General features: G+C 52.2%; 1 protein-coding gene across 7 annotated transcripts in view; it reads left to right on the top strand.

Moving 5' to 3' along the window:
* NFATC2 (nuclear factor of activated T cells 2) overlaps window positions 1-12,151 on the top strand; it is a 159,705-nt gene that overhangs the window by 68,899 nt on the left and 78,655 nt on the right. For all 7 annotated transcript variants that reach the window (XM_058685980.1, XM_058685974.1, XM_058685975.1 and 4 more), the window contains exon 4: window positions 11,792-11,994. In XM_058685980.1, the coding sequence (XP_058541963.1) occupies window positions 11,792-11,994 (203 nt within the window). The remainder of the gene's footprint in view (window positions 1-11,791; window positions 11,995-12,151) is intronic.

Below are 12,151 nucleotides of genomic sequence, written 5' to 3'. Positions count from 1 at the left end.
CCAGATGTCCCTGTCTTTGGTGGAACGTTTATGTAAAGCTGAACCGCGGTTTCTTGGCGGAGTTTTTATCAGTGTTCTCGTGGGGCTGCCGTCAGGGCGGGCAAGGTAGAATTCTTGCCCCAGCATCCTTGGGGTGTCCACATGCTGCCGGGTCGGGGACCGCTAGATCGGTGGGTGCACGGATGGCCCGAGAGGTGCCTTGGGTCCTCAGCTGCCCCCCTGCGGGGCACTCGGTCCTCTCCCCCTTCCCCGCTTCTCCCAGAGCCCAGGCCCCTGGCAGACAGTATATCTCCTATTCCTCAATATCAGGCCAGAGCCTGGAATGAGACTCCGGGAGAAACGTTTTTGAAGTGTGCTGTCCCTTCTTGTGGGGTCTTTGGGTGAACACACAGGCGGGCTGGGGGGCATTGCCCGGGCCTCGCTTTTCCCTCACCATCTCCGTGAGGCTGCCAAGTCACTGCACTTGCGACTCTGTCGCTGCCTGGAGAAGAGATTGTCAACTTCATTTTTCCAGCCCGGGTTTGTCTCTTCTCTGACTTCCAAGGGACTTGGCTTCATATAATACGTCTCTTTCACGGTGAGACACATTCCTGCAGACTGGCTCAAATGGTATTGAGTTTAGGCGGACTCCAAATGTGGGGATTCTCTTCCAGACATGAATAAGCCTCCTCTTTCAGGGTCACTGGAGGATGAATCACTCGGCAATATGTTGAGCCACATAGGAGCCTGAGAATCAATCTGTTCATTTATTTACTCAGCAAATATTTATTGAATGTCTACTACATGCCAGGTAGTGCTCAAGGTGCTGGGCCACAGTAATGAACAAATTTTCATTCTAGTGGCAGCAGGAGGTGTGGGGGGGGGCAGACAATAAGCACAAGCATGAGGGGACACTTAGCACCATCAAGAAGGAAATCAACAGGAAGCTATAATGGGGGCGACAGTCGGGTGAGGGTGGGGGCTCTACTCCAGCCAGGCCGCTCAGAGAAGGCCTTGAATTTAGGCTAAGGTCTGATGAATTGGGAAGAACCGGCCACGGGCAGACGTGGGGGAAGGGTGTTCGAGGCTAAGGGAACAGCCAGTGCAAAGGCCCTGAGGTAGGAGCAAACTCAGCCTGTTGAAGGACCGTCACGGAGGTCCAGGTGGCCGGACCAAAGTTGGGGCGCTGAAGCTGGTGACGTGGGCAAAGACCAGATCATACAGGGTTTTTGTAGGTGGGGATGAGGCGCTTGGATTTTAGTCTAAACATACCTGAGGATCGTTACATTTTAGGGCGGAGGGACCACCTTCAAGATGATCTCTTCCAAGAACCGAAACTAGAGAAGAGGAATTTGCCAAAAGTCACCCAGCCATTGGTGGGAGAATATTAATAAAAGCTGATATTTATTGAATGCTCGCTGCATGCTTTGGACGTAACTCACTCAATCCTTCCAACAGCCCGGTGAGGTGCATCACGTCCTTAGTCCCGTTTACGGATGAAGAAACTGAGGCCCGGAGAACTCCCTAACTTCCCTTCCATGACCGAGGGAGTGCCAGGGCCAGGATGTAACCCCAGACAGTCTGGCTCCAGGGCTTACGGCCCTGTGTCACGGTGACCCCACTCGAGGAATAGCACAGAAAGACGACCTGAAAAGTGCTCGTTTGGCTTAAAACAAAAACAAAAAACAAAACAAAACAAAAACACCAAAAAACCCCCAAACGCTGACTCAAAGAAGGCTTGCATGTTTTAATCCAGGACTTCCAGACTCCTCTCTTGTATGACTCAGTCACTCCTTGGCCAGAGAGAGAGGTGGTCTGGATCGGGGGTGCAGATGGGGAGCCACAGCTGAGCTGACGTTTCTGTCGGGTTGGACCAGAGGCTGGGGGTTCAGGGCCGAGGGGGGCGAGTGAGACCCGAGAAGGGAAAGCTGGTGTCTGTAGCCCCTGACGAGGGGAGGGGGCTTTGTGTCTTTGTTCGAAGACTGGGGGTGGGGGGCGAGGAGGGGAGAGGAGAAGAGGGTGTGGCTCTTGGTCCGGAATCCCGCTTGCTAACGTACCTCGCCTCTGATCTCTCCATGGCTTCCTCGGGGTTCCCGGTGTGGACATGGTAATTGGAGACAAATTTAGCGTGTTTCGGGCCATCAGGCCTCTCTTCAGGCAGCGTGCTTGCTGTGCGGTAGATAGGTCTGTTTTTAATTTCCAGTGATGCGAGAAATACAGAATGACTTGCTTCTTAATTTAGAATCCTGAGAGGCACTGTCTTGTTTTGTTTTCGAGCCTGTGCCACATGTCTAATTCTCCCTCTCTGGGCTCACCATGTGATTCCACGACGTGGCCCCGTCCGTGGGTGTCCGCGGCGTGCCGGGCACAGAAGGTCCCCTGTCCGGCTGGGGGTGCCCCAGCTTGGGTCGGAAAGAGAGACGTGGGGCTCCTTTTTCGTCACACGCTGGAGATGCCGTCCCCTCTGTTTGGGACGGGGCGGTCCCGGTACCGGTGGTCCGACCAGCTGAGCCCTCCCCGCGCTGAGCAGGACGCAGCGGTCGCTCCGGGCAGCTCTCGGTCAGGGGGACGGGGATGGTCTGGAGAAGTTGCAGCCACTCAACCCCCTCCTGGGGGGCTCTCCTCCCTTCTAGTGTCGCTTACCCGTCAAGCAACAGCATGGCATCATCGTAGGCACTATAGGTGGCTCAGTGAACAAGACAGGTTGCTGATGATGTAGTTGGAGGAGGCAGAAAAAAGCAAATAAATACACCGTGCGAGGTCAGTTAGCGGTAAGAGGCTGACGTAGCGTAAAGCGGTGTGGGTGAACGAAGAGTGCGAAGGGTGTGGGGCACCGTATTGGGGTGGGCCGATGGGATGAGGAGAGGCTGGAACGAAGTGAGGTGCGGGTCCTGTGGGTCTGGGCGAAGAACCTTCCAGACAAAGGCCACAATAAGTGTTGCGACCCTGAGGCAGGAGGGCTCGTTGGAACACAGCAAGGCCAGTGTGGCTGGAGCAGAGGGAATAAGGAGGGTGGGCTGGGGATGGTGAAGAGGGGACCAGATCATCCAGGATCTTCCGAGTCCCGGGAGAGACATCGGCTTGTTGATCTGAGTAAGACGTTTGCTGTCGGTGGGGAGCCGGGGAAAGGGGGGTGGGGGTGGTGTTGAGCCGGGGAACAGGATCTCTAACTTAAGATTTTAAAGATCATTCTGGCTGGTGTGTGGAGATGACACGGGGGGAGGGGGCGGGGAGGGAGGGCGGGGATGGATGGAAGCAGGAAGGAGGCTACTGCACCAGTCCAGGCAGGAGACCGTAGAAGCTGAGACCGGAGCGGTGGTGATAGGGCTGGTGAGAAGCAGTTAGATTTCGGGTGGATTTTGAGCGTTGAGTCACCAAGACTTGTTACTCGCCTGGATGTGGCGTGTGGTTTGCTTCTCTCTTGGTTTGTAGGCCCCATACCCCGAACCCCAAGGGAGCCTGCTGGTACTTGGGCCTTCCTCTTCCTTCGCTGAAGGGTCCCACCTTGGACTCCTACCCCCGAGGTTCCCGTGGGTGGGTCCTGGGTCTTTACTTGGCATGCAGGATGGGATGGGGCGTGCCTCTATGCCTTGACGGCTTCAGGGTTTCTTCCTTGTGGCCTTTAAAAGAAAGGTCAAGATTCACAAAGAGAAAAGCGGGGAGGGGGGGTCTTCTTTCTTTGAAAGAATGTTTTGGCCTTATTTAAAAAAAATTTTTTTTAACATTTATTCGTTTTTGGGAGAGAGACAGAGGGTGAGCAGGGCAGGGGAAGAGAGAGAGGGAGACACAGAATCCGAAGCAGGCTCCAGGCTCCGAGCTATCAGCACAGAGCCCGACGTGGGGCTCGAACTCACGGACCGCGAGATCATGACCTGGGCCAAAGTCAGACGCCCCAACTGACTGAGGCACCCAGGTGCCCTGGCCTTATTTTTTTTTACATTATACATTCAGAAAATAATTTTTCTGTTGAGTCGTAATCATTGTAATAGGTTCAGGGGAGCTACAACCACGGGCTCCTGGGACAATAGAACTTCTCCCTGGGAATGATCAAAATCCAGTGGACATTTTAAAAAATAGCGTCTGATTCTATTTTTATTTTAAATTTTATTTTGGATACACACACACACACACACACACACACACAGTCCCCACCCTCACACCTTCATAACAGAAGTAGATATATTCATTCTTATTATTGATGGTACATTTTGGAGATGATTTTATATCTGGATATGAAGCGCTTCCTTAGAGTTGCCCAGGTTGTGCACTGTACAATGCCAACGGATGCCCTTCATAGTCACTGTCATGCCGGTTCCTAGGATACTCATTCTTCACCGTGACAGCCTTATACTGCGTAACATATTACTACCAACCTAACCAGCCCTCTTTTGATTGGGCCCAGTCTTTGGCTATTTTAAAGAGTGCTGCGTTGAATAACCTTGTCCTTTGTTTTTATCTGCACATCTGCCAGGGTATCCTCCGGCCAGCCCACTCACTAGCAGTAGAATTACATTTTTAATTTTGGAAGATAACCGCAAAATCGTCTGCCACGGATTTGTCGGCACCCCATTTCTGCGGGCTCTGTTCTTAGGTTTATGTATTTCAAGCAGGGTCACCACCTGGGCGGCGCCCTTGTTCTGTCTGTGGTGTCAGGGCACATAGAGCAGATGAAGGAGGCCAGACCCGGATCCGAATCCCTGCTCGGCTGCCCGCGTGCCGGGGAGGGGGCTGCTCACGTCTCTGAGTTTAGCTTCCTCGTCTGTAAAAGGGCAGCTGCATAGTTCATGGAACTTTACAGGGACGGAAGCGGGGAGACAAGTGGCGATTGATGGGGCAACGAATTCTATCTGGTACTGGTGGCAAACGCAGCAAAGGAGATGGTTGCTGAGGGGCCCCCCCCCACCTGGGGAGCAAGGAAAGACTTCCGTGGGAGTTAAGATTGGAGCCACACTCTGCAGTGTGACCAGGAGTCAACTAGGACAGAGGTGGGGGTGGGGGGAGATCGTTCCCGATGATCAGACGCAGGGAAGATCCTGTAAGGGGCCGGGGCGCACGGCGGGGAGGGGCCGGGCCACGCGCGGCATCGCGGCCAGTGGGAGCGGGAGAGACTGATGGCCAACTGAAGCGTCTAAAAGGTCATCCTGGCCTCAGGACGGTGGGCGATGGTGGGTGGGGACTGGAGGGGAAGGTGGGAGTTGGGACGAGGGAGGAGGCGATGGAGGGAGAGAGTGCACTTTAGGCAATGGAACTGACAGGATTTTGAGGTGGAGCCTGTATGAGGGAGAGAGGGATTAGGATTTAGGGTCAGGATTAGAAACCCGGGAATTAGGATTTCTAGCGAAGTTAATGTGTGCTCCCTAGATGGGTATGTAGGGCTTGTTGTGTTGCCTGAGGCGAGAGCAAAACCATGGTCTGGTTTGCCTGGTGTGTGTGTGTGTGTGTGTGTGTGTGTGTGTGTGTGTAGGTCTGTGGGGGGCGGTCTGTGTCTGGGGGAGGGGGTTGGGGGGCAGGCATGTTCCACACTCTTCGCATCCCAAAATAAAGGCGGAATTTGGGATGCGTGCGCATTTGTAAAGATCTTCTCCCCACATGCCTGTGGGGGAATGGCAAGAAAACACCCTTAGGCGCTTGTCTCTTCTTTCAGAGTGAAGTCTTTGAGGACGGTACCAATTTCCTAATATTCCAAATTCAACAACAAAAAAAGCTACTTAACATTGTTAAAGTTTGATTTTGGTAAAATTCAAAACAGTTTCTTTGGCCGGTTGCCATGTTGAAAATCAGTCCCATGTTTTGGACGCGGTGGCAGTCGTCCATCTGAGAGTGTTTAAAAAGCTCTGAGCAGAGTCGATAGAAAAATCGTTTTCAAGGAAATGTCCTCTCCGAGCGCTCGCTGCAGTGTTCATAGCAGGGGAGAGTTAGAGCGAGCTCACTGCCCAGCTTGGGGGTGGGGGGGTGGGGAGGTCAAAGCTGTGGCCTGGAATGGGACGGAAACGCCAGGGCGAGGCAGGTGGGGCGGGGGTGGGGGCAGAGTTTAAGGCCGCACTCTCTCCCGGGTGCCTGCCTCGCATTTAGACAGTCCTCAGAACCAGGCCTTCCTTAAATCACGTGACCCTGTGCCCAGGCACCTAACCCGGTCCTGCTAGTCTGAGCCCTGGATACCGTGCGGCCGTTTGAGATCGCCTCATTAGACAAGATTCAGTGACGAGTGACAAGGGGACATGGTCACCCTGTATTGTTAAGTGGAAATGGCATGTAAGATAGAACCCCAGACGTGTGGGCCTAGAAGAAACGTCTGGAAGGAATACATTAAAAGGCTTACTTATTTTGAGGGAGTATTTCCTTTATAACTTACGCAGTTTTCATATGGTCTGTTTCTCCCACCGTGAATGAGCCGTCACTCACTTTTCCTTTGTCTTGTTGTAAGGTTAATATCAACAAAGATCGGTGCCCTTTTATCTGTGCACCGGGGCAGTTAAACTGCTGTTGGGAGCGGGAAGAACTTGAATTTGGCGGGGGGTGGGGGTGGGTGGGAGGCAGGGTCTGATGAGCCCTCCCTGTGAACGTGTGCGCCTCTGAGGAGTGGACACCGATGTTCCCCTCCGGGTCCTTTTTGCTGAGCTGGGGGGGGATGCCCCTGCCTGTCTTAAACTGCCTCCTCCGGGTTCCGGGAGAGTTGGCCTTTTTCTGAGTTAAGAGGCAGGTGTGACACAGAGCAAGCCGATAAGGTCACATCCCTGGGGTTCCACCCGGTGGCTCTGGGACTGTAGGGTTTTGAGGAGGTCCCTCCATCCCGCCGAGCCTCAGCTTTCTCGTCCAAAAAAGGAGGAACCCTGCTTTCCTGCTGTGTAGATTCCACCAGCTATGCCACCCCCCACCCGCGTCTCAAACCTCACGATGTGCCCTAGAGACATCCCTTCTTCCTGGAACCCTGTCAGCCGCCTGGGAAATGACAAGAAGCAGAACTTTCGCTCTCCCCTCGGCTGCAGGAAACAGAGCCTCTTGTGCTTTGGAGACCGGCTGACCTTGAGCTTCTAGGTTGCAGCAGGTGTCTGCTAAGGCCGGAAGGTGATTTCTGCTTGCCCGGGGCCCCCGGGAAGACCTTACCTTTGGAGAAGCCTGGAAAGAGGCCTCGTGACCGAAGTCTCCCTAAAATGGGGACCACAGGGTGCAGGGGGCCTTAGGGGCCAATCATGCCATCCCAAGACACGAAGCGCTCTATGCAAGACCCAAATCGTCAGTTTTTTGGAGAAGCCAGTAAATGGCTACGCGCCCTTCTTACCAAACCTGCCCCCCAACCCCCTCCCCCAGACACAGACCGCCCCCCACAGACCTACACACACACACACACACACACACACACACACACACACACACACACAGATTGCTGACAGGACTGTCCCGAATGAGCACGCGGGGCCTTGGGCGCCTGCTAGTCCTTCTCGGGGAGGGGAGGGTGGAGGTCCGAGGGTGGAGGGGAAGTGTTCTTCTCATTTCATGCGAGGTGGCGAGCTTTCTTCCCTGGGCCCTGCCTCCTTCCAGCTCCCACGTCAGAGGGGCTGTTAGCCCACAGAGAAGACTGGAATTAGTGCCCGGGTTTACCACCCACAAGCATGTTTCGGGTGGTTTTTCACTTTACCGGGCTTTCGCAGACAACCTTTACCTTTCCATTCAGTTCTGTAATACCACCTTTGTGTTCTGAGTCATCCTCCTCCGGTGACCAGGAAGATTCTCGGTTCATGGGCACCCTACAGAAGTCATCTTACTTTGTCTTTGAAAGAGCCCTGGGGAGTGGGAGGTGGTGTCCCTGTTTTACGGGAGCATTTGAAACTCAGAGGGGCAGAGCCACTGCTCCAAAGTCACACAGCTTTTCAGAAACCGAGGCAGGATTGAAATTCAGCTGTGACTGACCGAGGGTGAAATCCTTTCTTCTTTCTCCCGAGTCCAGAGCCCTCTCCGGTGTCACCTGGGAGAGGGGACCTCTCAGTGAGGTGGGCGCCCATCTGCTTGGACCACAGTAGCTGGTCCGACCCAACCAGGGGGAGCTCTGGAGTGCAGAGACGTCCTTCTTAAAGGAGTGGGTTTCTTCCTCCACAAAGGAGAAACATTATTTGTGCTGAATTTTCTGATGCCCTTCTTTCTCTCCTTCCATCCCCCTCCTGCTCCCCCAACACCCTTGATCTCACAGTTGAGCCCTTACTTGTGTTTCCTGACGTGCATTTCTGCCCTGTAGTCCTAGACCCCAGAGCAGCTGTAGACCCAGGTGGCAAGGACACGGAGCATGTGTCGGTTAAGAGGGTGGCCTGAGAGCCCTGTGAGAGCCACATCCTAACTCCGTCCTGTGCTAGCTGTGTTAACTGGGACAGATCGCTGGTCTTGCACAAGCCTCGGTGGGTCCAGCCTACACAGAGCTGTGACGCACGTAAGTCATCGAGCTCGGTGCTGGCCTTGTGGGAAGTATGCACTGAGCTGACGCGTCGTTGTTGATGGTGACCACGGATCCAGTATGTTTACTGATCACGCTGAACACGGTTAACAAAGTTCCTGCTACCAAGATGCATGGACCTCGTGTTTCGGTGGGGGACAGAGATACTAAGCAAACACCTAACAAAACAAGAAAATCTCAGGTGGTAATGAAGTCATTGTGCCAGTGGTGTGGTAGCGAACCTTGACCATCCAATTCTCTGGGGGGAGAAAAGAAAAAAGAGCCTCGATTTGTAGCATTTGCCAATTTTGGGGGTATCGGTATCCCTGCTGTGGGGGACTTCAAGTTACCAAAGTGGCACCCACTGACTCTTAAAATTTCTAAAAATTTAACGAGTGGGTCTTGTAAGGCCCCCAGACCTGGCTCCAGCATTGGGTATAAGTACAGAATGTGGTTCGGGAAGGATCTGAAGAGCTCTGAAAACGAACTGTACCAGCACAAGGGGGTTCTAGGCAGAGGAGGGCTGTGCAAAAGCCCTGAGGTTGGAGAGAGCTGGGTGTGCTCCAGGAGCAGAAGGTGGTTGGTTTTGGCGGGACTCAGCGGGGTGGAGGGAGAAGTGACAGGCTGGGCCAGCGGAAGCCTCATAGACCACGTTTGGATTTTATTCTAAGGCCACAGGAAGTCTTTGGAGAGTTGTAAGCAGGGGAGTGTCTGTGTCTGATTTACACTTTTTTTTTGAAAAAGGCTCTTGGGCTATTCTGTGAAAGGCCAGCAAGAGACCAGTTAGGGGAAGTGGTTATCATCCCAGGGAGACGCATGGATGCTGGGACTGGTGTGCCTGAAAGGGGAGAGGTTGAAGTGGCTGGATTCAGGTAGAACTGTAGGGATGTGACACAATTTTTTAAAAGTATATTTACTTTTATTTATTTTGAGAGAGAGAGAGAGAGAGAGAGCGAGTGCACACACATGCACAAGAGGGGCAGAGAGAGGATGAGAGAGGGAATCCCAAGCAGGTTTCACACTGCCCGCGCAGAGCCCTATGCGGGGCTGGAACTCATGAACCCGTGAGATCATGACTTGAGCCGAAACCAAGAGTTGGACGCTGAACCGACTGAGCCAGCCAGGTGCCCCCAGGGGTGGGACAGGTTTTATCTTCAGGTGTTTTATCTTCAGGGCTGTTTACCATGAATACACCCAGGCTGCTGCAATTTCTGCTGTTCTGTCCTGGGGAGGAGGAAGGGACTGAGACCATCGGGGCTCACTCTCTGTCCTACCTACTTTTCCTTCTCCACCCTGCAGGATGCTGTGTTTACCGCCTCCTGATCAGTCCAGGAGAGGAGGTGACGAAATCTGTTTATCTTGGGTCCAAATGTAAAGCAAAACCAACAAAAACAAAATCTCTTCTCAGCTCGGACCTCCTTCCTTTGATTTGTGCAGAACAGGACCCTGTTCTGCAGTTGGCATGGGGGAGAAAGATGAGAGGTTCTGATTTGGATTTCCATCTTTGCCCTTGGGCAACTCTTGGGTGTGTATGACACATGGAAATGCTGTGGGTGTCGGCCTGGCAGCTTATGAAAAAAGATGTCACCTGGCTCTGCTCCACTCCCAGCCTGTCTCTGTATGGTTTTTAGAAGGACACGAGAGGACTCCCGTCTTTCCGGAACGGTGTCGTCCAGTAGAACTTTTCTTGACGACGGACGTGTTCTGTATCTGTGCCGTCCATCGCCGTGGCCACTAGCCATCTGTGGCCACCGAGCACTGGAAATGGGGCTAGCATGACTGAGAAACTGAATTTTCCATTTTATTTAATTTTTGTATTTATTGTGTTGGACACAGCAATTCTGGACCATATGTCGTCCTCCATTGCCTTGGAGACTGTCTTATGGCAGTTGATTGGAGTTTTTTTTTTTTTTAATTATTTTAAGTTTATTTATGTTAAGAGAGAGACAGAGTGAGCTGGGAAGGGACAGAGTAAGAGAAGGAGAGAGAGAGAATCCCAAGCAGGCTCTGTGCTGTCAGCACAGAGCCCGGTGCAGGGCTCGAACCCGTGAACCATGAGATCGTGACCTGAGCCAAAGTCGGACGCTTAACCAACTGAGCCAGTCAGGCACCCCTAGCCTGGACAATTTATATTACTCAGAAGCCTATTGCTGTAATTAATTGTTTATATTTCATTTGTTTTAGTAAACATTTTTGTGCATGACTCCTGACCGCACGATATTTTTTCTAGGGTACGTAGTAAAAATGGAATTACCAGGTCATGGGGCATATGTAGTTTTAATTTTTAATTGAAATAGTTATAGCAGGTTATGTTCCTGTCAGCTGCATGAGAGAGTGCCCGTGTGCCGTCTGTAAAACACGTGATTGTATCAAATAGCAACATGCATGCCATTCTAATAGGCAAAAAAATGGTATCCCAAGGTAATTTGCATTTTCCCGTTTACAAGTCACATTGAACGTCTTTTCCAAGCTAATGACCATTTGTTTTTCAGAGAGTTGCCTGTTCAAATTTCTTGCTCATTTTTCTGTTGGATAGTTTTGTCGATTCATTCAGCAATATTCTGGGTGCTAGGGATGTTGTGGCAAGTAAAATAAACAGACACACCTGCCCTCAGAGAGGTGATAGTCCAGTTGTAGGAGAAGGACCTAAGCAAAAGGAATTGAGGAGCTATGTAATAATGTTAGATGGGATAAAAAGAAGGAAAAGCAGATAGAGAAGAAGGAAGGAGATAGTCCTACCCACTGGGGGTAAGACTCGGTTTTAAACAGGATGGCCAGGAATCTTGTCCTTTACTTATTCACTTGTAGGCATTCTTTATGTATTCTGTGTACTAATCCTTTGCCCGTTCTGTGTCGCACACATTTTCCTCCAGTCTTTAATTTTCTTTTGACTCAGATGATGGCACTTTAGCCTTGCTCTTTAGTTTTTTCTAATTAAGAAAAAAATCTAACTTGTGAATTAGAATATATTCATGCAAAAAGCATAAGCTTTTTCTTCTGATCTTCCCAAGCAACCCGTGTCAAGAGCTCTGGTTTATCTTTCCTGATTATTTTTTTGTCCTCACCACCATGTGACACTCTCCCCACCACCCTGCTGGCAGCTGAGCACTGGCAGTTTCCGGCTGTTTCTCCGTAAATACAGTTCTGATCTCCTACCTTCTCACGGTCGCAAAGGCTCCATTTTGGAGAGGATCTCCGTAATTCATTGTTTGAGCAGCCCTTCTGGCGGGACACCAGGGTTCCTCCTAGTTCTCCTTTCCTCCAGGTGGTGGGGCAGTCCTGCACTCCCTCTGCTGCCCAGGAGCTTCTCAGGTTTTCGAGGGACTGTACCCGCCAGCACCCTGCATGCTAGAGGTGTGTAATACTTTGATTTTGTTTTCTCCCCCGCAGCTCCATGGCTACATGGAAAACAAGCCCCTCGGGCTTCAGATCTTCATTGGGACAGCCGACGAGCGGATCCTTAAGCCCCACGCCTTCTATCAGGTGCACCGCATCACGGGAAAAACCGTCACCACCACCAGCTACGAGAAGATCGTAGGCAACACCAAAGTCCTGGAGATCCCTCTGGAGCCAAAGAACAACATGAGGGCGACGTAAGGGCTCGGGGGCCGAGGGTGGTGGGTCTTTATGGGGAAGTCGGTGGGGGGGGGACCCAGGGGCAGGGATTTGGTAGTGGGGACTCTCTGGAGTTGAGTTGGTGGAAGGAGTCGTGGATGGTGGTTCCCACTCTGCGATGGGCCCACAGAGATT

Source organism: Neofelis nebulosa, chromosome 9 (genome assembly GCF_028018385.1).
Source record: "Neofelis nebulosa isolate mNeoNeb1 chromosome 9, mNeoNeb1.pri, whole genome shotgun sequence".
In the NCBI taxonomy this organism is placed as follows: domain Eukaryota; kingdom Metazoa; phylum Chordata; class Mammalia; order Carnivora; family Felidae; genus Neofelis; species Neofelis nebulosa.
Note: the sequence above shows the minus strand (reverse complement) of the source record. Positions and strands in the feature narration are given on the sequence as shown.